Source organism: Cheilinus undulatus, linkage group 4 (genome assembly GCF_018320785.1).
Source record: "Cheilinus undulatus linkage group 4, ASM1832078v1, whole genome shotgun sequence".
In the NCBI taxonomy this organism is placed as follows: Eukaryota; Metazoa; Chordata; class Actinopteri; order Labriformes; family Labridae; genus Cheilinus; species Cheilinus undulatus.
Window position 1 is genome coordinate 49,509,374 of NC_054868.1, and position 24,204 is coordinate 49,533,577.

Consider the following 24,204-nt stretch of genomic DNA (forward strand, 5'->3'; position numbering starts at 1 on the left):
GCATCAAACCAACCACCAAATGAGTTAACACACGTTACATACTACACGCAGGAGAGGAACAAGCTTGTTGGTTGTTGAATGAGCTCTTTCTGTGTTTTCAGATACAGCAACTTTCTGGCAAAAGAGGAAGTGTTTTTTTTTTCTGTCAGTTTCCGCCTGTGATGTGTGCGGTTGATTATTTTTTGCACAAAGCAGGGTAAATAGGAAACTAAGAATTAATGGAAATAGTGTGTTAGCTTTTTTCATTTCACAGTTGTAAAGGCTTTTGGGGAAATCCAGACATCAAAAGATGAGAGGTATAAATGAAAGCCTATCTCGTTGAGAGAGGTTAGACACAGATAGACTGTTGAGGAGATAGTGGCTGACAGTCAGACTGGGCTTGTTTATATGAATTAAAGTGCTTCCTAGGAGTTTTTGAGTTTTTGGTCATTTACTTCTCCATTGCTAGAAAAGAAAAACTTCACAAGTGCTGACCTACTTGTTGGGGGAGTTTTCTGACTGTCCAGTGTGACTTTAAATGGTTTCATTAATCTCCTGACGTCAGACATGAGCTGACAGAAAAGGAAGGCCAGACTTGAGTGCTGTCCTCCAACGAGAGGATGTTGTCATCAAAGTATGAGATAAGCCTTACTAAATTTAACACTAGATTTATCAGGGCTGCAACTAACAGCTATTTTAATAATTAGTTAACTAATCTTTTGTTTATAGATTTATTAATGAATCCAATTAAAAATGTATTTATGTCATTCTTTAGACAGACCAGTAGTTAATTTGAATGGCCTTGACTTGCTAAAACCATCTGAATTGTGAATCATTATTTAACTAGAACTACTGGCTGTTCCAGTGGCTCTGAAAGTCCACAAACCTCTGGCAAAGATGTGCCACTATAAAACCATCCATCCCTCCATTTTCTTCCCCCAGGTCTCCCAGTTGGATGCGCCCGGAAGACCTCCACAGGGAGGCAACCAGGAGGCAGCCTGATCAGATGCCCAAACCACTTTAACTGGCTCCTTACTTCAAGATCCCTTCAAGATGTCTAAACTTTAAATAAACTCTGGTCCGTTTTCCTGGGCGCCTGGTGCATTTGGAGTGGTGTAAAAGATCATTCCAACTCTGGTGGGGATCAAACAAGCAGACTCTGGTCCGCTCAAAAACAGGGGTCTCAGTTCGCTTCCAAAATAAACGTGGTGTGGGTCGTTTGAGGTGTGAAAGAACAGCGGACAAACTTGTGAACCAGAGGCAGGAAGCAGCATTAAGTGTAATGATTTATGGATTTATATATGTGATTTAATACACTCAAATACATGTCAGTACCTCGCCTGGCGGCTGTGTAACCGTAGCAACACATCATAGTGTTTTGCTCACATGTTGGCTCGCCTTTTTCTCCAGTACCGGCTCATTTGTCTCTGGCTGCTCGTAATTCCTCAACGCAAAAGGAGACGGTTTGGTTCGTTTGACCAAGTGCAATGTGAATGCAAACCAAACCACAGGAAAGTGCAATAAGGTTGCGGCTTGAGCTCCAGACTGTCAGTCAGGCCTCTTGTTGCTGCTTGCTAACGTAACGACTCTGTTGCGCCCGAAAGTACTGCCCCTCATCGCTGATGGATCCTGTCACTTTCTAACTAGGCCCAAATTGTTCAGACGGGAGCGTTGCAAGATGGATTCCCAGTGAGAAACACGGAAATGGGCATATCCATCTGCTTTGCAAGGTTAACAAAACAGTTAAGAATGCAAAAAAAGTGACTTTTTGAATGGATGTGAATAAGTTGTTAATAACTATTCAACTTCTGAGATTAATAACGACTTATTTTTTTAGTAGGTATCACTGTTAGAATAAGGTTTTTTTAATATAAGAAATAACAGGAAGAAGAAGCTCAGAGGTGTTAACTTCAACAAACCAACCTCAAACGTGGGTGTTAAGAGAGATGATCCGGCTGTTGATAAGAGATTACATTTCTGAGTAGTCGACCTTTAAGGATATACGTTATCAATTATCGTGTCTCTTTACGTCAGCTGTTTTTTTTTTTTTTTAAAGATGATAAGATTAATGAGTAATATTTTTCTTCAAGACTTCAGATGGAGTACAAGCAACACTGAACAACATCCAGAGCAGCTGCAAGTAAGACACTTATGTTCATATTTAACGGTTAATTCTGACATCAGGATTGTAAATCTCTAACATTTGGAGGAACCACAAACTGACATCAGGGCTCAGTTGTCTGAAATTAGTCTGGATTCACACTGAAAGTTTTAAGACATAACATAAACATAAAGTCACTTTACTTTGGTTGCATCTAACCAATTGTCTCAGTTGATTATTAGGTGTTGTAATACACTCATTTGTTTGGCAAGTGTGCATGAACTGTCTTTCTGTCTGCTGATGCATATCACTATACATTACTGCAGGGTTTCTTAAACTTTTCAGGGTTAGGGACCTCTTACAGGGCAGATCATTTTCCAAGGACCCCCACATAACCCTCACGCTGATTAAACATATGTTAACTGCCATTTGTACTCCTAGATGCTGTATTTTAAACTCCTTAACCTAAATACAAGCTCTTATCCAACTGTCCAACAGTATGGCTTCTTACTTTTTGAGACTCTTTGAGCTCTTTTGTGCTTTTCCTGAGGCTGTAGTCAGGTTAACCGTTCCTGTTTTCTGACGGATGTATTCCTCACCATTTTGTCAGAAAAAATCATTTGTTTTGTCCTTAAACTCTGCATGCTTTGTTATCAGATGATGCTTTAGCTTGGCAGGCTTCATGGCTCCACATGAAGACACACAACACATTTTGGTCTTCCGTCGCTGTTCTCAATAAAACCAAACTCCAGATAGCTGTCATCATATTTTCTCAGTTAAGCTGGTTTGGGCCTAGCATCGCTTGAAGTGGACACGCTTCAATATTTATCCATTATTGCTAGATGGACCTGCACACCAAATGTGTCCTGAGCAAAGGGACTGATGTGTGACGAGTGATAAATTTACATGATATCTCACAATCATATGAGATATGATATGAATTTTTTATTATAATAAGTAATAGTAAAATAATAATAGTATAATATCTGAGTTTTTATTGGCCCAAAGCTGCCTTATGTGGGAGTCATTGGTTTAGTATGGTTGTTTTATGACACTGTGGTCCCTATATGTATTTATTTGATTTTGAATGGCACGGCATTACTTTAATCATTTATTTTAAATTATTTCCCGGACCCCCAAGCTGGTGCTCGCGGATCCCCAGGGGTCCCCAGACCCCAGTTTGAGAACTAGTGTAATAGGGTATATTCTTTATAATAACAACATTAATGCAGTGGCTCCTATAGTGGGCTGTGAGCCCCCCAGTGGGGCGTGGAGTCATGACAGAAGGGGGCATGACAAGGCAAGGCAAAGCAACACCAGTTGATCACTTCAGCACTGGAGCAGATGAGTATTAACGTCTCCCCCAATTCAATGGTGTTATGCAGTTCTAATCCAAGACCTTGTCAGCACTTTGGAGCGGAGTGGAAAAGGAGTACTTACTGGTAGGCCTGAAAGCCTTGAGTTAAGACAAAAAAACAAAAAATCCTATTATTCAGATTTTTAATAAGTTCTTATTTTCAGGACATTTTTTGTCTTCAGAGAGCCACGTTGTTAAAGCTCATTTTTGGGTTTTTTTATGTTGGAGTAAATTCTACCAAAAAATACAGAATTTGTAAGCAAAAATGATGATTGACAGTGTGCTTGTCATACATTTTCACGTTTTCACATGTTGATATGTAAGGCGAGGAGTAGGGGTGGGGCCTGAAAATATTTTCATCAGCCAAATAGTGTTTGCTATAATATTAATAATTCACCCTGGTCTTCTTTATAAAATGGTATAGTTTTTATTGTAACATTATTGGGTCTTCATTATTTTGGGGTATTGATTTTATTACAATATTCATGGATCTTTATTATAATATGGTATTGTTTTTATTATAATATTAATGATTAACTCTGGTCTTTATTATAATATGGCATGTTTTTTTATTATAATATTAGTGATTAACTCTGGTCTTGCCCCTGTTTAAAGGGACAATGCACACTGAAATCACTGCAGACTAATGCCGCTAACTACTATTGCCACGTACCTTATACAACCCAACCTCAAAAATACAGAAATATCACTTTCAGACGCTGCCTTTGTTTTTGCTCCATGTTAGGCAGACAGTGATCTGCACCCCCAGGTACTCAACACTTGAAACCACTTAAACAGCTGCCCTAAATTGATGCAGAGGTTGTTTACTCTGTTGTTTACTTTCTTCAGTTTTTCTACCTCTTGTCTAGTTCTGACCAACCTGTTGAGAACAGCAGGATTATCCCTGGATATTCTTGGGTTAATCCAGTGGTTTATCACACACTGCTGAATAGATCTAACAGATGTTTCAACAGTGTATGTAAAGGCAACCACTCTGAGGCAGAATCTGAAACTTTCCATTTCTGTTTTTTTCCATTTCCTGGTGGTGTCGCACCTTTTTTTTTCTGTCGTATCATGACTTTTATTTAAAGACACAGAGAAACACGAAGCTGTGAACGTCTTTATTATCTATCTTTATTATTTATCTCACAGTACAAAAAAGGAAACGGAAGCCACGAGTTTGTAACTCTCCACCAAAACCCGCCTCAACCTGAGTAGACCCGCTTTGAAAACCAAAACAAGGACGATCAACGCCAGGATAAATGGAGAGAAATAAGAAAACCATTCTGCTAATTCTTCCTCTCCTACTGATTCATGCCTGTGTCGTCAAACAGGAGGAGCCATGTCCCAGCCAGCCTGATAAAAGTGGGTGATGTTTTGTTAATTTATGCTCTTTTATCATCTTGCACAATCAGTTTACAGTTACACAAGATCATTACTACATCAAAGCTCTTAAAATGACGTGGCTTGTGTTATTTCTCACAGATCTGTCCTGCTATAATAACTACAATAACACCCTCACCTGTGAGTGGAACAGCATGAAGGAGTCTGACCAAATGTGCACGATATACGCCAGAAAAGGACCTGAGTAAGGACTGCAGACACAGTTAAATCTTGATGAATATGTTCACAAAGAAGAAGCAAATGGGCATTTATCATGTGCTCAAATAACATTAAGTTTCAGAAAAATGAAATGAATATGACGGCTGCACTTCCCTGATTATTTCAGTACTGATAATACACTTAAGCTTTGGTTCTGTTGAATAATTGTAATGATATAAAGTCAGGGCTTATAGAACTTAAATATGGTAAAAGTAAGCAAAATTGAAACTATTTAATCACATATTATTTTACAAATGGTTGGTGGAAAATCCAGTCAAATTGGCCGAAAGTCTTAAGCTTTGGCTTTATTTTGAAATTCCTCCCCATACCTGTTAAACAGTAGGGATTAGTGATACCAATATTTTAACATTCGATAATTTTCATATAATTTCACTGATATTTTTGAAGAAAGACTAAAATATTGGACTATGAATCTTTTTAAAGGTACACATTTCTGAGTGAGAAGGATGACCGGGTTCATATACACGCGAGTGAAGCTGCTGAGATTTGATACTTGTGTAGGATTGGTCCCAAAACTCACATGGTACAGTAGGGTAGACATGTCTGATTGGTCTCCAAAGTCATGTGACCGGGACAAGCAGTGAAGGCAACACAGTCTGGAGGAGAGAGGCAGGGAAGCACTCAGGCAGAAGCACTTTTTTAAAGTAGTTATTTGGTATCAATACTTTGTTAGAGTAACTGATATCAAAAGAGTACTTTGTATGTATTGATATATATACTTTGGTATTGATACTCCCACCACTATTACATAGTTTTCATCCACCTGTCAAGCAAGCTGGCGCTAATCATGCAGTTTGTACCAGCTTGACCTGAAGATAAAGAGGATGACTAAGAAATCCCCTCTTCTCTTAGCTTTGTGGAAATATTTTGTACATAGACAATACCGAGCCAGGATTCCCACCTATTTGATACCATGTTTTACTTTGTCTTTATCTGTGTAGGACTGTAATGTCATGGTTTATGGATATAAAAACTACCTCCCCTTGGTTATATACCCCTGGCTTTGGTAGCGTGAGTGGTGTCTGATATAGGCTCGACTGTTAAACAGTGAGGGAAAAGTCTGCTGTTGCTTGGCTTTTTGGGTGCATTGATTCTAGTCTTAAATCAACTATTTTAAATTGCCAAACTCAAAATGATCTAAGCAGGACAGCAGTTTTCATTCTACCCTTAATCTCTGTCGGAAAAACATATATTTATTTAAATCAATACTTGCCTAATATCTGATATTGCACTTGTGTATCATTAACCACATAAAAATGTTGTCTTCTGTAGTTTTTATTTCAACTCCTCCTGTGACCTGAAGCCTGTGGACATCTCAAAACCAGGACCAAGGAAGTGCACCATGATGTTCGAAGATTATAAAGTTGTGAGTAAAAATCTCAGTAGCTGTAGCCTGGCTTTTAACCCAAAATCAGCATCTTGATAACCAAACAGAACCATCTTGATAAAACCCCTACAGCAAACTGTATCTTGTTTTATTTAATCTTTTCTCATCTTTCCTTGATATTCTCTCAGTTTCAGAGCTTCAGTGTGGTGCCCATCGATCTTATCTGTAACCCAGGGAGGGGTTTGGTCTCCAGTATTTCCTACAAGGCATTTTGTCACAGTGAGTAACACCAAAATGTCAATCCTACTTTAAACTTACTTTCTTATCTGTTAAGTTTGACCTAAATCAAACTGTTTGTGCGGCGCTGCAGTAAAGCTGGATCCTCCACAAAGACCAAAAATCAACTCCACCACCGTGTCCTGGTTCCCTTCTGGCAACGAGAGAAAAAGCAGAATCCGTTTGCACAGCTTCCAGCTGCTGTGGAAACACAAGGATCAGTCATGGGAGGTGTGTATGCATTGTTTCTCTATTTTCATATACGCTCGTTGGCCACTTTATTAGGTACACCTTGCTAGTACTGGGTTGGACCCCTTTTTGCCTTCAGAACTGCATTAATTCTTCCTGGCACAGTTTCAACAGGGCGTTGGAAACATCAGATCTATTGGATTGAGATGTGGTGACTGTGGAGGCCATCGGAGTATAGTAGTTGCATCGTCTTTGAAGTTTGAACCTGTCAGTCCACTGCTCACTTGCAGTGCTTCTGGATGTTGTTGATATATGACTTTATCTTTGCATGGTGGAGCCTTAACTAACATTTGAAGATGCAGCAACTTATTGTTATAACTGATTGTTGTGTTCTGAGAGGACTTTGTAGATTCTTTAACAGAATTATGCAGGTTTTTAACGCAGAGATCAAAGATCACAGACATTTAATGATGATTTTCAGCCTGGCCACTTACATGCAGAGACTTCACCAGATTCTCTGAATTTTCTGAGGATGTTATGGACTGAAGATGGTAAAGTTGCTCTGATTCTGATACCAGCATTGGTAATATGTTCGATACTGCTTAAAATGCAGGTATTGGTATCAGTGAGTACACAAGTTTATGCACCAATCCGATACTGTTTGATTCAACTTTATATTTTGCTTAGTTTGGCAATGCTAAATGTTAGCATTAAAAAATGGAAGTCAATTCTTCTTCGCTGCCGGCAAACACTGCATGCACAAGCTACCATATTTAGAGCAGCGAAGAAGAACCAAAGAACCCACTGCAGCAGCAAAGAACGGTGGCTGCAGGACAGTTTTTCTCTAAACTTGATTGTAAAATGCCTTCCAGACCGATGCTGCTGAACACAACAAGAAGTGACAGTTTATCAAAAGTTCAATAACTTTCGAATCATAAATCGCTGCCTCTTACTTTTTTTTTACTCTTGAAGCTAGCCGTTTGGGGTCACAGAGATGCTGTACAATATGATTCTATTTGTTGAGCCATGCTCTGAGTCAAATATAGGTGTAAAATAATTTTCTAGTTTGCAAAGTCAGTCCAGAAATTTCATCCTGGTATCAGGTTGGTACTCTGATTCGGCCGATACCCAGCACCTTGGTATCGGTATTGTGAAAAAAAAAAAATGGTATTGGAACATCCCTAGTAGATGGTGAAATCTCTACATTCTTTACCAGTGCTGCAGTGCTAGTTTTTATAGCTGCTGTCAGTATAAATCAATGTTGTCCAAAAATTGAAGTTTTCCTTTTTTAAAAATAAAGGTACTTCTACAAAGTGCAACAGCGTCACTATTATAAATTTAGAGACCTCTCTGCAGGTATTTTTGTAAAATTATCAAGCACTAAATACAAAAATAATTGTAGCCTTTCATGCAATTATGTAATTTCACAGCCTGACATTGTGATTAATTGTGCAGTACTATTCCTTATGATTGCATGGTGTTCATAAACAGTTAGACTCTCAGCCTATGCAGTAGAGCTGGGTAATTAATTTCAAATTAGATTAAATCTCAATATGGCATGCTGTAATGTAAGTGCAATGTTTCTTTAACCTGAAAAGTGTCAAAATACCAGTTTGATACCTTTTTTTTTCTTTTTTATGCTTTACATATAAGAAAAACTGTCAAGTGTCTTTTTTATTTTTTCTACAAAAATCCTACTTTTCTTGCTCATGTATTTATTTTTCTTCATCAAAGTGAGAATAATAGGAGAAACGATCATCCCTTTCAGTATAGCAATTGATATCAAATTTGCTATACGAGCCAAAATCGCAATAAGAAATATATATTTTAAAATGTTTATCCCTAGTTTAACTTATCTTATGTTCTGCTTGTTATAAAATAGGATGATTTCTTGCTTATGTTTGTTGAACAACACATAAAATGAGGAACCTAAAAAATCACATATTAAATCGGAATCGCAATGTTGTAGGAAAAAAACTGCAATTAGATTATTTTTGCTAATTGTTCAGCTCTACTATGCAGTAGTACCGTGAATGCTGCGGCATCAAATTCCAATGTCTGCACTGGAAAATACCTTTATCTATTACATATCTTATCTTTGTGCTGTTTTCAGTTAAATATGGGTCGAGATGAATTTGTAAATAACTGTATTCTGTTTTAATATTTCATAGTTCACACAATGTTCCAACCTTTTTAGAGTTTTAAATCACCATCATAGTTTAAATGTGGATCACCATTTCTCCTCCTAACCCTGTGGACTTTGAGAGTTGTGTTTGGTTTCAGGAAATTCAGTAAAGAAGAAAAGTCCCGAACGTGACCCTCACCTTTTTTATTTCCTAGGATGCCTTTCAGCAGAAAAGTCAAAATCTGACTAAGAATTGCACATGGGACTGTGAAACAAAGCTGCAAGCTGATTGGTTGATACAAGGCGAGGAGTACGAGTTCCGGGTTCGAGTGATGGGAATTGGAAAAAATCTCCATTCAGTATGGAGCGACTGGAGCGTTCCTGAATCACTGGTGTCACCTGTTGGACAACCAAAACCAACACCAGGTAAATGTAGAAAATATAGAAACATCTCTAAAGGAAAGTTTGTCTTTAATATTTATCATTGGAAATGAGCTTATATAACTTCTAAATAACATCGTTTTTACCTCGTGCAAGTTTCTAAAGATAAACCTGACTTTGTTTGTTACAGATTAAACATTTTTGTACCTCTTCACTAATGTAGCCTGATCTCTCCTGTGTTTCCAGATCATTCTACAGTTATCTTTGGCACTGCTGTATGTGCAGTAGTGATCACTGCTGCCCTGGCTGTCATATATTTAAAACAAAACAAAACAATCTGGTGAGTACATGCTTAATTCACTTGTAATAAAAAAAATCTATAATTATGAGCAAATTATATCTAACTCAGCTTTTCTTGAACCTTTTTTTCCTTTTAGGATTTATATGATGATGAAATTTAAAAGTCAGCCCATACCAAACCCTGCAAAGTCCTTCCTGAAGGATGCCAATTTTCAAGTAAGTCCTAGCTAGCTAGCTGATTTTAATTATTGGTCACAGCTTTCACAGCCAATCAATCTCATTCTCTTAACACAACAGTGCATTCAAATATCTCCTTCTCACTAATCCCTGCTGCTGGCAAAGCTCCACCTCCTCCACCCCAGCCTCCTCCTTTCAAGCCTAAAGATATTGCACCCTCATTCACTTAGTAGATTGCTGCTGAGCTAAATTTCATTGTATTTTCTTGTATCTCATTCATGTTTTATAGTGCTTACTGATGAACCATGATTTTTCTTTGATATTTGCTGTACAGCTTATTGCACAATAGAAATGGGAAGACATACAGTACTATCATACTTAAAAAATACCCATAGTTTTGATTTAATTACCACCCTAAAGACTGTTTAATGACAAAATATTAATAATAAATAGGAATTTATAATAATAAAGACCATAAGAATATGTGTCCATTTCCACCAGCAGCCCCACTGCCAGTGTGTAAAGATGCTTTAAGCATGATGAATGAAGTCCTGTTTATGATTTTGGGCCAAACTGGCAAATAAAAAACATTTAAACAGACTTGCCTTCAAAGTAAAACTGTTAAATTTGCACCTAAGACTGGAATGTGATCCACAGCAGCATTAAAAGAGTTTAAAAACACTTTAATTGTTCTTTCTGTGTTTAGATCAGTTTTGAGAAATGATTAAGTTTAGGCCATTAAAACTGCAGGTGCTGCATGCTGCAGCAGCAAAATCTAGCACAGCTAAACTGTTAACAGTTTTCAAAAACATTTAAACAACCACCAATTGCTTTAAACTTCATCTGCATTTATGTGAAATGTAACTGAAGTTTGTTTGGTTATTATAGGCTCTAAAGTACTCTGTCACATCCATTCTCGGCCAGTCAGAGAGACAAGACAAAATGAGGTAGCAGACATACGTTGCTCCAGTGCTAACCTGAGCTATATAGGCTCGTGCTACCATACTGAAAGGCGAAGCATTTGGTGGCTAAAGTTCATGTCACTCTAGTGGGAAACGTGAAAACATTGCCTCTGCTATGAGAAGCTTTCAGTGTGGCTCATTGCTCTTCTTTAAATTAAAGAATTGTGGCTGAGGTTGAGGATTTAACTGATGCTTATTTACAGCTACATCCAAGCTAATTGCTACCATGGTGGCAGCCATTGCTTACACCAGCTTACAGAACAAGTCAACCTCAATCATAACAATTGCAAACTCCTGCTAAAACAGCTCAGCAGAAGGGCCAAAACATCTTTTTCATCATGAAAATAATTTGGTAAAGAAACGTGGTCCAGTTCTGCCGCTATACTAAAGCTACATCTGAGCTAACCGCTACACTGAAGGCAGCCATTGCTAACGGCTCACAGTATAACCTATCTCTACCGCCTCGTTTTCCTACAATGATTGGTCAGAACCATTTTGGCAACCGCTTTTCTCTACTATTTCCCTCATTTATGCATCTTTTCTTCACGTTTCATCCATTTTTGCCACTTTTTAAATGCTTTTACCTATAGTTTTTCTGGCCATTTCTGCAACATTTTTGTCAGTTTTAACCCATTTTTGATACATTTTGTACCTTTTTTTCCCCCCTTTTTTCTTACTGTGCCGGTTTCAACTTAATTTTTTACCACTCTACAACTCCTTTTCACCATTTTTCCTGCCAACTTTTGCAATGTCTAACACATTTAGGCCACTTTCAACCCATGAATGCTATTATTTAATTATTTTTACCTTAAAGTTGTCTCATTTCTGTCTACCTTTTTTCTGGCACCTCTACGTCCGTGCACATCATTGCTTAGCGCTGACATTACTATCTAAGTGGTCTAGTTAAGCCCTTACTTCTTTCTGTATTTCTCTCTCCTTTACCTTTTGGCTCTTTCTTTTCCTCCACCAGAACCATCTGAGCCCGACCTTCACCCTCCTCAATCCACTGAAGGTCACCTCTGTAGAGATCACCTCCCCTGTGGATGCTGTCACCCCTTACAGGCCAGAGGCAGTACTGCTGGAGAAAATTAGAGTTCAAAGCTGCTACGACTCAACCAGTTCTGGCTTCTCCAACCCCAGTCATGCCCACCTGTGTCCATCTCCTCCTTCTTTCCCCTCGCCCACCATGGGGAGTCTGACTCCCTGTGCTGCTGATACACCGTATGGGCCTGTTTGTAGTGACACTGAGGTTAAAGAGGCAGAGGAGAGGAAGGAAGTGAAAGTGAATGAGGCGGAAATCCTTGAATTGCTCTCAAAAGGTAGCAATAAAAGCAAACCCGGGCTTGAAATTTCTGACTATGAGAAGGTTGAGAAACTCCAGGTCGAACGCTCCAGGCTGCAGAGTTTAGATTCAGGCGTGTGCAGCGGCGAGGAGGTCAGTCAGGAGAGCTTGGAGGCTGATGGCATCAATGTGACTGAGAGCATTGATGAAGAGGAGGAGGAGGAAAGTAAAGCAGAAGGAGTTTTTCAGAGGTTGTTTGGAGATGGTGGGAATGTTTTCAGTAAGGGCTCCATTCAGGTTTCCTCTGAGTATGAGCGAGTCCCAACACTGCCGTCTGACACCACTGAGGAGCTGGTCAGTAGCAGCGAGAAGGAGGAGCAATTCAGTCATGAGGAGAGCCTGGAGGATGAGGACAAGTCCACCGTCCTGGCTCCTCCAAGCTCCGACTCATCATTGAACTTTACTGGACCTGCTTTTAGTCCAGCTCTGCAACCTCAGCAATGTAGTCTACTGGACAAGTTGGCACTGATGTCAACCAGCAGATCTGTGGCGCCATCTGGAGACGGATACATGCCTGTAGAGCAGAGCTGAATAAGAGACACTGGACAGTCTGGTCAACAGAGGATTTTTTATCTGCAATAGCATCTTTCTCTTTGTGTTTGAGCGCAAGGGATAACCAATTTTTTTTTTTTTTTTTTACATTTTTGATACCATGTGCCTGTATATTTTCTGTTGGTGTCTGGTGTGTTTCCCAGTGAGATCAATCAAAAATTACTAGCAAAACATAAAACACTTAGCATACAGTGCTCAACAAATTTATTAGACCACCCTAACCCTAACCAAAGTAAGGTTTATGCCAGAGCTGCCCTAAATGAACAGCATTGGTAATTACCAAAATAATATTTTTATGTTTCTGCAATGGTTAATACATCAATATGTAGAAGTTCTTTAACCCAAATGATATTTTTAATATAATTATTACTGTTATCCATGAATTTTCAAATTTACCTATTTACAAAAAACTGAAAAAATAGAAAAGCACATTAATATTTCTTGATTATTATGTAAATTTATAGTTATTTACTTGCATTCCTGAACAGAAAAATGAGTTTAAGTGGTTGAATGTTATGCTTGATTCATTTCTGACTTCTCAGAGAAGCCCAGTGAGCTGGCTCAAATTTGGGTGAATTCAGTTTGAAATCCCTCATTCCTGTTCAAAATGGTAAAACGTGGAGAGTTCACTGAAAATGAAAGAGTCCGCATTAAAGCACTTCATGATGCTGGATGGTCTTTGAGACAAACATGACAGGTGATCTAATAAATATGTTAAGCACTGCATATTATAACAAAAACTATTTGGTCAATGAAAATATTTTCAGGTCCCCCCCTACGCCTCGCCTTACATATCAACATGTGAAAATGTATAACACACTTTCGTTCACCATTTTTGCTTTTATAGTTATTTTAGTATTTTAGTTATTTAGTTATTTGTTTAGAATTTACTCCAACATAAAATCATATATATATATTATTCTCCTCTGTGTGCATGTTCCTGTGTGTAAGGGATCCATTATATACGACACATCTGCCAAGGTATGGACTATGGAGTGGGGAAGAGGGTGGCTGGGGGGGCTTGAACTAATGTATTTTTCTTTAAATTGTATGTTGTGTGTAAAGCACTTTGTGCTACATTGCATTGTATGAAAAGTGCTATATAAATAAAGATTGATTGATTGATTGATTCTCTCAAACAGCCCAAATAGTAGAACCACAAGACACCCATACATGCCAGTTTACAAACAATTATAACATGCAAATGAGACATGTAGCCAAGCTAGCTGATGTACGCAACTCTTACTTTGCACTGGATTTAGCTAGTTGGCCCGCTTGTTAAAAAAAGTCATACTAATAACAGCATGTTTGTTGGCTTACAGTTATTGTAAGGCCAGCTGTTTTAGGCTGAAATGTCTTTAAGCTAAATTTGTGCTAAACTTAGCTTTGGCCAGCTGGCCTGTGCTAACAAGTATTGCTAATATGGGCACTTTTGTTGGCTTACAGGTGTAGTGTGGCCAGCTGTTTTACCTTGACTTCAGGCTAAAAGTGTGAAAAAAACTTAACTAGCTGGCTAGCTTGTGGTTTCAAAAAGCAGTTCATTCAACAGTAAAAAAAGTCATACAATCATCTAAACAAATATATGTCCATTTACAAACAAGTATTACTTGCAAATGAGAAATGTAGCCATGCTAGCTGATGTATCAACTCTTTCTTTGATTTCGTGTTAGATTAAGTTTACTTGGATTTTATTTCCCCATACCAAAAAATAAATAGCCTATAAAACCAGTATCTGACAATTTACAAACAGTTTTAAGATGCTAATGAGAAATGCAGCCATGCTAGCTGTTGCTCCGTGTTTTTGACTTTGTTCTAGATTTACCTCACTGGCTAGCCTATGGTCTCAAAAATAATCCCTTAAACACCAGAATAAATACGAAAGATACTAAACTAATACTTGTTAAGTACAAAAAAATCAAGATGGTAAAGAGATAGTCATGCTAACTGTTTTACCTTATTTTTTATCAGCGATATTTGGAGATCTGTGGTTTGAAAAAAGAGAAACACTCAGACAACAGGAAAAAAAAAATTAGAAAACATACAGCCAACAATTGAAATTTCAACACACACAATACAATAAACTTCAAACCTTTCAAAGTGCTAGCCTATCTGTTAACCTTCATTTTACACTTCAACAGCCACTGGCTGCAAAATAATGCTGTTTTAAATATTACCCATAACAGCAGACTGACTAAAGTTGACTGTATTTGTTATATTTCTAAGTATTAGCTAAATGTACTGGAAATAGCTAGACTAGAGATTTATTTGGCTATGAATTCAATTGTTTTCCATATTGTTTTGTGTTTTACATGTGCTACTCCTTTTTGAAAATGGACAAATAAATTATTATTTTAGTTAAAATAATGTTTCAGTAACAAGATAAAAACACACCAAGTTTAACATTTTTTGCGTTTATTATAGGTTGATAAAACATGATGCTGTTATTTGTGCAAAAAGTTCATGCGTGTGCAAAAAACACATTTCACTTATTGACGCTACTGCAACCTCAGTCTCCGATAAAAGACACATTCACCATCAGAGTGTGGACGCAGAAAGGACTTCTAGGCAAAGAACATTATTCATATACAATACATCTCTTAACTGATATTTTAAGCCAATATTGATGATCTATCCAAGAATAACTTTAGGGTCAGATGATGCCATACTGAGCCAGCTCATGTAGCTCTAGATCAGCCATTCTCAACCTTGGGTTCCCGACCCCAACTGGGGTCGTGAGGTGATTTCTGGGGGTCGCCAAATCATTTTAAAAAATATAAATGCACATAGTTAATATTAAATTACATAATTTTAGACAGGGAGTTGTGTTAGTTGTTTTCTGATTCATTCTTTGTCAAAAATGCATTGTCTCAACAGAGTTTGATCTGAACTGTGCATGGGAAATTCTGTTCAGTGACACACATCGGAAAAAAAAGAAACAAAGAGAAAGAAAAGCTCAGACCTGGGTCAGCAGCAGCAGAGGGGGTCTCAAGGTCAGTCACCAGAAAGCCTAACAGCAGCTCTGCATTGGGGGTTGTGACTCAAAAAGGTTGATAACCACTGGTGTAGACTGTATATGCTGTTAAAATGACTTTGAGTTTAACTGTGATTAAAAAGGACTAAGTCAAAGTGACTGATAAATAGTGCATGTTAGTGGGTGGGGATTATTGTGTAAAATACATTTTCAGACAGTTTGTTGGGCATGTTTTAATCATTAATTAGTTTGATATATTTTTATGTTTATTTCATGAAAATAAATTATCTTATAACAAATGTGTAAAAAACATGTTTGACTTGTTTTAAGCTGATGTGAAGTTTTACTGCTTAGAAAAGCACATCTTTTTTTCTCCCTTTTTTTTTTTTTTGTTTGGTGGGTGGAGGTATAATGAGCTGCAATGTATGAGTCGTGTAGTTGGTGTGAGACAGCGACCTCTGGTGGAATTATGTTTTAACAGCCACACCAGCAGAACAGATGTACAAAAAGGAGGCTAGTCCTGAATCAGGACAGACCTTCAGTATGAAAGGGAGGATTTGGTTTGAGAGGGGCCCAGTGTCTCTTTTTCAGCTCTGTTCTAGTCGTACAGGCATGTATCCGTCTCCAGATGGCGCCACAGATCTGCAGGTTGACATCAGTGCCAACTTGTCCAGTAGACTACATTGCTGAGGTTGCAGAGCTGGACTAAAAGCAGGTCCAGTAAAGTTCAATGATGAGTCGGAGCTTGGAGGAGCCAGGACGGTGGACTTGTCCTCGTCCTCCAGGCTCTCCTCATGACTGAATTGCTCCTCCTTCTCGCTACTACTGACCAGCTCCTCAGTGGTGTCAGACGGCAGCGTTGGGACTCGCTCATACTCAGAGCAAACCTGAATGGAGCCCTTACTGAAAACATTCCCACCATCTCCAAACAACCTCTGATGATGCTATCAGCCTCCAAGCTCTCCTGACTGACCTCCTCGCCGCTGCACACACCTGAATCTAGACTCTGCAGCCTGGAGTGTTTGACCTGGAGCTTCTCAACCTTCTCATTGTCAGAAATTTCCAGCCCAGGCTTGCTTTTATTGCTTCTTTTTGAGAGCAATTCAAGGATTTCCGCCTCATTCACTTTCACTTCCTTCCTCTCCTCTGCCTCTTTAACCTCAGGGTCACTACAAACAGGCCCATATGGTGTATCAGCAGCACAGGGAGTCAGATTCCCCACAGTGGGCAAGGGGAAAGAAGGAGGAGATGGACACAGGTGGGCATGACTGGGGTTGGAGAAGCCAGAACTGGTTCAGTCATAGCGGTATCGAGCTCTAATTTTCTCCAGCAGTACTGCCTCTGGCCTGTAGGGGGCAACAGCATCCACAGGGGAGGTGATCTCTACAGAGGTGACTTCCAGTGGATTGAGGAGGGTGAAGGTCGGGCTCAGATGGTTCTGGTGGAGGAAAAGAAAGAGCCAAAAGGTGAAGGAGAGAGAGGAGAATTGTTCCAAATACAGAAAGAAGTAAGGGCTTGACTAGACCACTTAGATAGTAATGTCAGAGCTAAGCAATGATGTACATGGATGTAAAGGTGCCAGAAAAAAGGTAGACAGAAATGAGACAACTTTAAGGTAAAATTAATTAAATAACAGCATTCATGGGTTGAAAGTGGCCTAAATGTGTTATATGTGGAAAAAGTTGGCAAGAAAGTTGGTGAAAAGGAGTTGTAGAGTGGCAAAAAATGGGTTAAAACCAGCGCAATTAGTACAAAGTGTCAAAAATGAGTTACTACAGTGCAAAAAAAGAGGCAAAACTTGGTAGGAGAAAATGTGAAAAGGGAAAAAAAAAAGGTGCAAAATGTATCAAAAATGGGTTAAAAATGACAAAAATGTTGCATAAATGGCCAGAAAAACTATTGAAAAGCAGTTAAAAAGTGGCTAAATGGGTCAAAATGGAGAAAAAGTGGAGAACAGAAGCATAAATGAGGGGAACAGTAGAGAAAAGTGGTTGCCAAAATGGTTCTGACCAATCAGAGTCATTGTAGGAGAACGAGGCGGTAGAGATAGGTTATACTGTGACATGGACAAAATTTTGATTTCAGAGGTGGGGGGGACACAACTGGTTTGAGTACGGGGGTATGGTCAATAGGCCTTATTTACATAAAATTATACCTAATTTTTGAGTAAAAATAAGCTATAATAAGCTACAGTAAGATATAAAAATAAGATTATCATCACTCTAACATTTGTCACAATGCTCAGTCTCATGACTAACATATCTTTATTCTTTCAACCTCACCTGTGAGCCTCCAGTCTCTCCTCCTCTACCTCCTCCAGTCTCTCCTCCTCTACCTCCTCCTGTATCTCCTCCTCCATCTCCTCCAGTCTCTCCTCCTCTACCTCCTCCAGTCTCTCCTCCTCCATCTCCTCCAGTCTCTCCTCCTCTACCTCCTCCAGCCTCTCTTTCTCTACCTCCTCCTGTATCTTCTTCTGCATTTCTATTATCTGTCACCTGACAAAAAAATATTGATGGATGACATATGAACAGTGGGACAATTTGGGATGCAACAATCATTGATTTTGATGGTATAGTCTGAAGAAAAAACTCAGTTTCTCAATTATTATGTCTAATTTATTCACAAACAATATGGATGTATAAAATCACATTTGTAATCCAAGGTTTTATTTTATTTTTCCCACAAACTTTCATTGTTAGTGTTTTTAAACAGTGTCTGCCTTTCAAAACACAATACATGAAAAAAAATCAAAAAGTGTATCTCTTTGGCTTTAAATATATGCTTTTTTTAAATCTCTGTGTTGTTGAGGCTCTACAGTAATAATAATAATAATAATAATAATAATAATATTTTATTTGTCAGCTCTTTCAATAAAACTCAAAGACACTTTACAAGAATAAAACAATTGCATAATATGAACATATAAGTTGCAATACATACGTTTAGCATAAAGTTAAATAATAGAATTTTAAAAAATATATAAGTAATACTATTACTACTACTACTACTAACAATAATAATAATAATAATAGGAGGGGAGAAAGTCTGAGTTTCTGGTGGATGAGGGGAAGGAGTTTGTGGTGTAATGTGTTCCTCTGAGTAACTTACACTTTGACTTCTAAAGAAGTCTCTTATATCCAGTTTTCTTTTTTCGACATCTTGCCACCTGGCTGCACCTAATTACCAAACACACATACACACGCACGCACGCACACACACAGACACATATTCAGTGTTAATGTAAACGAAACCTCTGATATCAAAATCCGTCTAGCTGACGTGACCCAGGCAGAACAAATGCCCAACATGTTAACAACTTACAGTGGCAAATGAACGTGGACTCACGGCCAGCTAGCTAAACACCGGTGTGCTCATGTGCTATAGTCCCGGAGCTGTTTACAACCAGATGGAGTGACAGCGGGGACGGCCAATCACACGTTAGCAAGAAACGGCAAAGCCAATCGATGAGCATGTGGGCCAGTGGGCGGTCTAAAGGGAAACAGGCTTCAGCTTGAGCGGCCGTTTTCCGCTTGGTCCTAGTGCTCAACCTGTCTCCATTTAATATAGCGTAACATTGTTTTTGGATGGTAAAAACTGCAGGGGACCAAAACTGACTTTTTAAAAAGTGCAGGGGACATGTCCCCCCTGTCCCCCCCCCAAATTACGTCCCTGTACTGTGAGTTGTTAGCAATGGCTGCCTTCAGTGTAGCGGTTAGCTCAGATGTACTTTTAGTATAGTGGCAGTTTCACCAGAACTGGACCACATTTCTTTATCAAATTATTTTTGTTCCAAAGCTGTAGCACAGGCCAAACAGGGCCGCTGGATGAGGCGGGAGGGTGTGGAGAAGAGGAAACTCACATGGAGCGAACTCTGAGGCATAGAATCCAACAGACTGAGCTTCATAGTCAGAGCTGCATGTGCTGCCCTCTGTTGTCCACATGCTGGAAAACCATCATGCTGAAAACCATCCAATATGGCTGAGTTAAAACAATTCTGTGAAGAAGAGTGTGTGGTGTTTATTGTGTATCATGTGTTTTATTTTGTGGAAACTTCTGGTTTCCGGAGCTGGTTGCTGGCGCTAACTTTCCTCTGCTTCTCCTGAGGCTTTCACCCTGCCCCCCTGGTGCTGTGGAGAGTCACACCTGCAGCAGATCAACTAATCAACTCACGCTACTTTAGACCAGCTGCAGCTCTCTACAGCGCCTGAGTCTTGTCTACCATACCTCACGGTAACGTCCACTCCAGGCTCCTTCTCCGATCCACCAGAGAAGTTTTCGTGATCTTTTTGATGATTCTAGTGATCTCCAGTGTTTGTACTTACCTTGTGTCATTTACTAACGTGCCTCTCCTCCTTTTTCCAGTGCCTCCTGCTCAGATCACCACAGCCAGCTCCAGCTCACCCTCACCTCCTCTTGGACTCTTGGAATCCCCCCTCACACTGTATATACCTGCACAATAAACTGTTTAATACTGCTTCCGTCTCCGCACCTGAGTCCTACCACCACTCACACATCACAGAGTGGGCCAAAATTCCTCCACAGCGATGTGAAAGACTCATCACCAGTTATCACAAACGCTTGAGTTCAGTTATTGCTGCCAAGGGTGGTACAACCAGTTATTAAGTTTAGGGTGCAGTTACTTTTTCACACAGGGCCAGATAGGTTTGGATCCCAACCCCCCACCCCCTTGATAAATAAAATATTTTTTTAAAAACTGCATTTTCTATTTACTTGGGTTGTCTTTGTGGAATACAAAAAATTGGTTTGATGATCCAACACATTTAGGTGTGATAAATATGCAAAAAAATCAGGAATCAGAAAGGGGGCAAATACTTTTTCACAGCACTGTAATTTTTTAACCATAAATGGTAGACAAATGTCCTAACTGATGAATCATTATTGTTGTTAACATCTATTGTGTACTGTATGAGTTTGAGTGTGCTGTTTACTGAAACTGTGTAGCTGCTATTCTTAGTCAAGTCTTAAAAAAAGAGATCTCTGATCTCATTGGAAAAACCTGGTTAAATAAAAGTTAGGTCAAATAAATCCATCATTGTGTAGCTGCTGTATTATTTTTATGTAGGACAGAAAGCATGATCATTACACCACGGCTTTTGCTGGAGTTTTTGAGGAAGCAGATAAAAAATTCTGTAAACGGGGAAACACAGAGAGGAAATCTGGAATAACTTTTTAAGAAACAAACTTAAAACAGAAACTGACTCAGCCTGCTGACTCTTAAAGTCTCAGTTTGAATTTTGCATTTTCACACAGGAGGAGGGCTATGGACTCAATCCAGCTCTTACAGAGGAGATATTATGGTAAGAGGAAAACTTTACTGTTGGTAGTGGTTCCTGAGATAACTTTTGATATTAGAAACAACTTATATCGCCCATTGTTGTCATTTTTTAAGCTTTAAAGTTTTTTCTTCCTTTGGTAGAGTCATGCTAATGGTTTCTCTTAGTTTGCTAAGCTGCATTTTTCTGTTTCAAGCTTCAATATTTATGGTACGGATCACATGACAAACAATCTCCTTATTGACCAGCTTTTTAAAGGTGCATTCTTGGCATGTTTTTCTTCAAATTTTGATAGAGCTATGCTAACCTTTTCCACAGGTTTCCAGTGGTAATTCTAAGCTAGGCTAACAATCACTGTGTCAAACACTATGTCTGTAGCTGAGATATGAAGTGTTTTCAGGTCTAATGTTCAGTTATTTGAGCTGGTTATCTGGAGGTGCTTTTGGGCTTCTTGGCAAACTTTCCACTGGTTTCCAGTTTTTATGGTAAGCTAGGCTAACAGTTTGGTGTTTATAGCTTTAAATTCTACAGGTCAAACATGAAAGTGCTTAAAACCCAGTAATTTCACAATGCTTGTTGAAAGTTACTTTATTTTCTTCTTTGTTTTAACTTTGGAAGCACCAAGATGTCGGTGTCATACCGTTATCCTAGGCTACCAATATTCTGTTCTAAACTCAGATTTACAGTAGCCTAAAGCATAGCCTTAATTAAAGCCCTGATTGGTGATAGTTATCCCTATGAAACTTATTCCCATCTTCCCTCGGGATCTCTGGAGCTCAGTTATATTGCTTTCAGACAAACGTGGCTCTGGTTTCAGCACCATTCTGGAGTCTCAGAACCTTGGTGCTTTCTGGCAAACAAGCTTGCATTCACACCAGTTTAAGTGGAACTGAAGCACACGTAAGACCAGAAAAATGGCTACATTTTTGCCCGAGTCTTTCTTGCTCTCCCAGTATTCCTTCTTCAGTTTCTTAAGTTTATTAATTATTTGGTCCAACGTTTGGGTGAACCCAGCCTTTGCAATCTCCTCCACAAGTTTGGCATATGACTTGCTCTTCTTGTACTTCTCTCCAGCTTCACCTGGAATTCTGTCAATGCCCAGATCACAACCAAATATTCTTCTTCACAAGAGCACATACTCTATGTGGACAAAAGTATTTCACCACACCTGCTAATTATTGACTTCAAATGATTCAATCAGGCCTGTTTCACAGGTGTATAAAACCAAACACCTTGCGAGGCAGTCTCTATTTGCAAACATCTGTGATCCTAAATGGGTCGTTCTGAAGAGCTCTGTGATTTCAAGCGTGGTACTGTGATGGATGCCACCTTTGCAATAAGACAGTTTGTGAAATTTTATCCCTGCTGGATATTCCACTGTCAGCTGCAAGCAATATTATTAGAAAGAGGAAGAGTTTAGGAACTACAGCAATGAAGCAGAAGACAGTGTCAATGAATGCTAAGGTACATGGTCTTTAAAGGCCCATTTATACTCCCTTTACGTAAATGTATATGTCCTTTTCAAACAATGTTACCGTCACTGCTCACATACTTCCATGCGTCCTTTACGTTGGCATGGATGTTAACCAATACATCCACCGGGAAGGGGGGGCAGCCCAGAGTCAAAAGTTTATGACAACAACAAACTTAAAAACAAACATAAAAGACAAAAACGGAGGCAGCGTGTCTAACCGACTCGCACAACTTTGCCTCAAAAAGTTCCGCCATTGTTATTTCTTCTTCGTGTCTCACTAGAGCTAGTGACAGCAACACTGCCCCCACGGTTTCTGGTGGTACTGCTCCGTTTGGCCCATATCCGTAAGCTTTATGGAAACGTGCAGAAATATGGACGAAATGAACGCGGAGCGCAGACAGAAGGCTCCGTCTGTATCCGGACGTTGAGCATAAATGGGCCTTAAAAGTCACAAACACTTAGCAGATTCTATACCTGAAGAGTTCTTAACTTAACTGGCATTAATGTAAGCATGTAAGCATTTCAGTAGCCAAGCATGCATGCAAGCCTCACATCGACAAGCTTTGGATAGTAAGTAAAACTTTATTTATTTAATACTTTTAAAACACTCACAAAGTGCTTCACAAAAAGAAAAATAAATTAATAAAACCGATAATCCACAAAAGGAGAAAATGAAATCACATCATATTTCACGTGATCAAGCAAGACATAATGATAATACACTACAATCTGAAAAAAATTCAAGTTACAAGATCACAAGAAAGCCTGTCTAAACAAGTGAGTTTTTAAAGGGATACTTCAACATTTTGGCAAATTCGCCCATAGCCATAAATCCTGTAGTTTTAGTAATAGGTTTGTCTCCTTTAGTTGTCGGTGCAAGCTGTTTTTAGATCTGAGGGGACCGATATACCAGCTGCACAGCTAACACTATGGAAGCAGACGATATTTTTTGCTTTCCCTCATCAAACTCATCAAATACACAATCCAACAACTCCAAAACGCTCTTGTGGACAAGTCGTGACCTGTACATTCACCACGCTAAATGTTTTTTGAAACATTTAGTGGTTGGTAGAATACACAGTTACAGTACTCAAGTAAAAATACTGTATAATTACTCAGGTAGAAGTAAAAGTACTCATAAAAATAAGAACTTGAGTAAGAGTAAAACAGTACCTGATTAAAAGACTACTCAAGTACTGTGTAGTAACTTCATTTTGTGCAATTTATTAAAACGTATTGCATTACGATGTTATTAAGGGGTAGTCATGTAAACTGCACAATGTAATAAATTAAGTAGCATAACTTACTAAAAGTAAAAGAAATATGCTGATGAAGCCCACAGCATGATCCATGCCGGTCGACTACAGCCAGAAGTTGAGTATAAGGTCTTGTCCACACAGAGACAAAAACGATATATTTCTGTTTCATTTTGAAAAAGTTTTCCATAAATGCAGAATAGTTTCAAGAAATGTCCACGTAAGCACAAAACCACTGGAAATGCTGTAGTATATATGCCAAGCCTGTAAGTGGTGCTGTAACGATGCCACCAATGCACCAAAAGAGTGAAGAAGATTACAGGAAACTGCCACAAACTTTCTTCTAGTTGACCTTCTGGCTATTCTCCACAGTGGATTTAAGATCATATGGTGTATGCTGTTTACGGTGGTGGTAAAGGAGCTTCAGATTTTGCTGTAAAAGCCATAGCAAGCCCAGTAGCTTCTGCAGCACGAACACATCTAAGTAATCCGCCATTGTTGTTTTGACCAGACCTGTG

The 24,204-nt window shown here is 38.9% G+C and overlaps 2 protein-coding genes across 11 annotated transcripts in view; both read left to right on the plus strand.

Annotated features, from left to right (window-relative positions):
* LOC121508393 (cytokine receptor common subunit beta-like) overlaps positions 1-12,936 on the plus strand; it is a 41,277-nt gene extending 28,341 nt beyond the window's left edge. For 7 of the 8 annotated variants that reach the window (XM_041785212.1, XM_041785211.1, XM_041785217.1 and 4 more), the window contains 4 exons: positions 9,193-9,403; positions 9,605-9,698; positions 9,796-9,874; positions 11,768-12,936. In XM_041785212.1, coding sequence (XP_041641146.1) covers positions 9,193-9,403; positions 9,605-9,698; positions 9,796-9,874; positions 11,768-12,670 — 1,287 coding nt within the window. In that variant the 3' untranslated portion in view covers positions 12,671-12,936. Of the gene's footprint in view, positions 1-4,589; positions 4,803-4,922; positions 5,026-6,332; positions 6,427-6,575; positions 6,667-6,757; positions 6,895-9,192; positions 9,404-9,604; positions 9,699-9,795; positions 9,875-11,767 lie in introns of all 8 variants that reach the window. The other variant, XM_041785219.1, reaches the window with a different exon arrangement.
* Positions 12,937-20,889: 7,953 nt separating this feature from the next.
* The window catches only part of LOC121508392 (cytokine receptor common subunit beta-like), a 28,597-nt gene continuing 25,282 nt past the window's right edge, over positions 20,890-24,204 (plus strand). For 2 of the 3 annotated variants that reach the window (XM_041785204.1, XM_041785207.1), the window contains exon 1: positions 20,942-20,980. The gene's annotated coding sequence lies outside the window, so the exon portion shown is untranslated. Of the gene's footprint in view, positions 20,981-24,204 lie in introns of all 3 variants that reach the window. The other variant, XM_041785205.1, reaches the window with a different exon arrangement.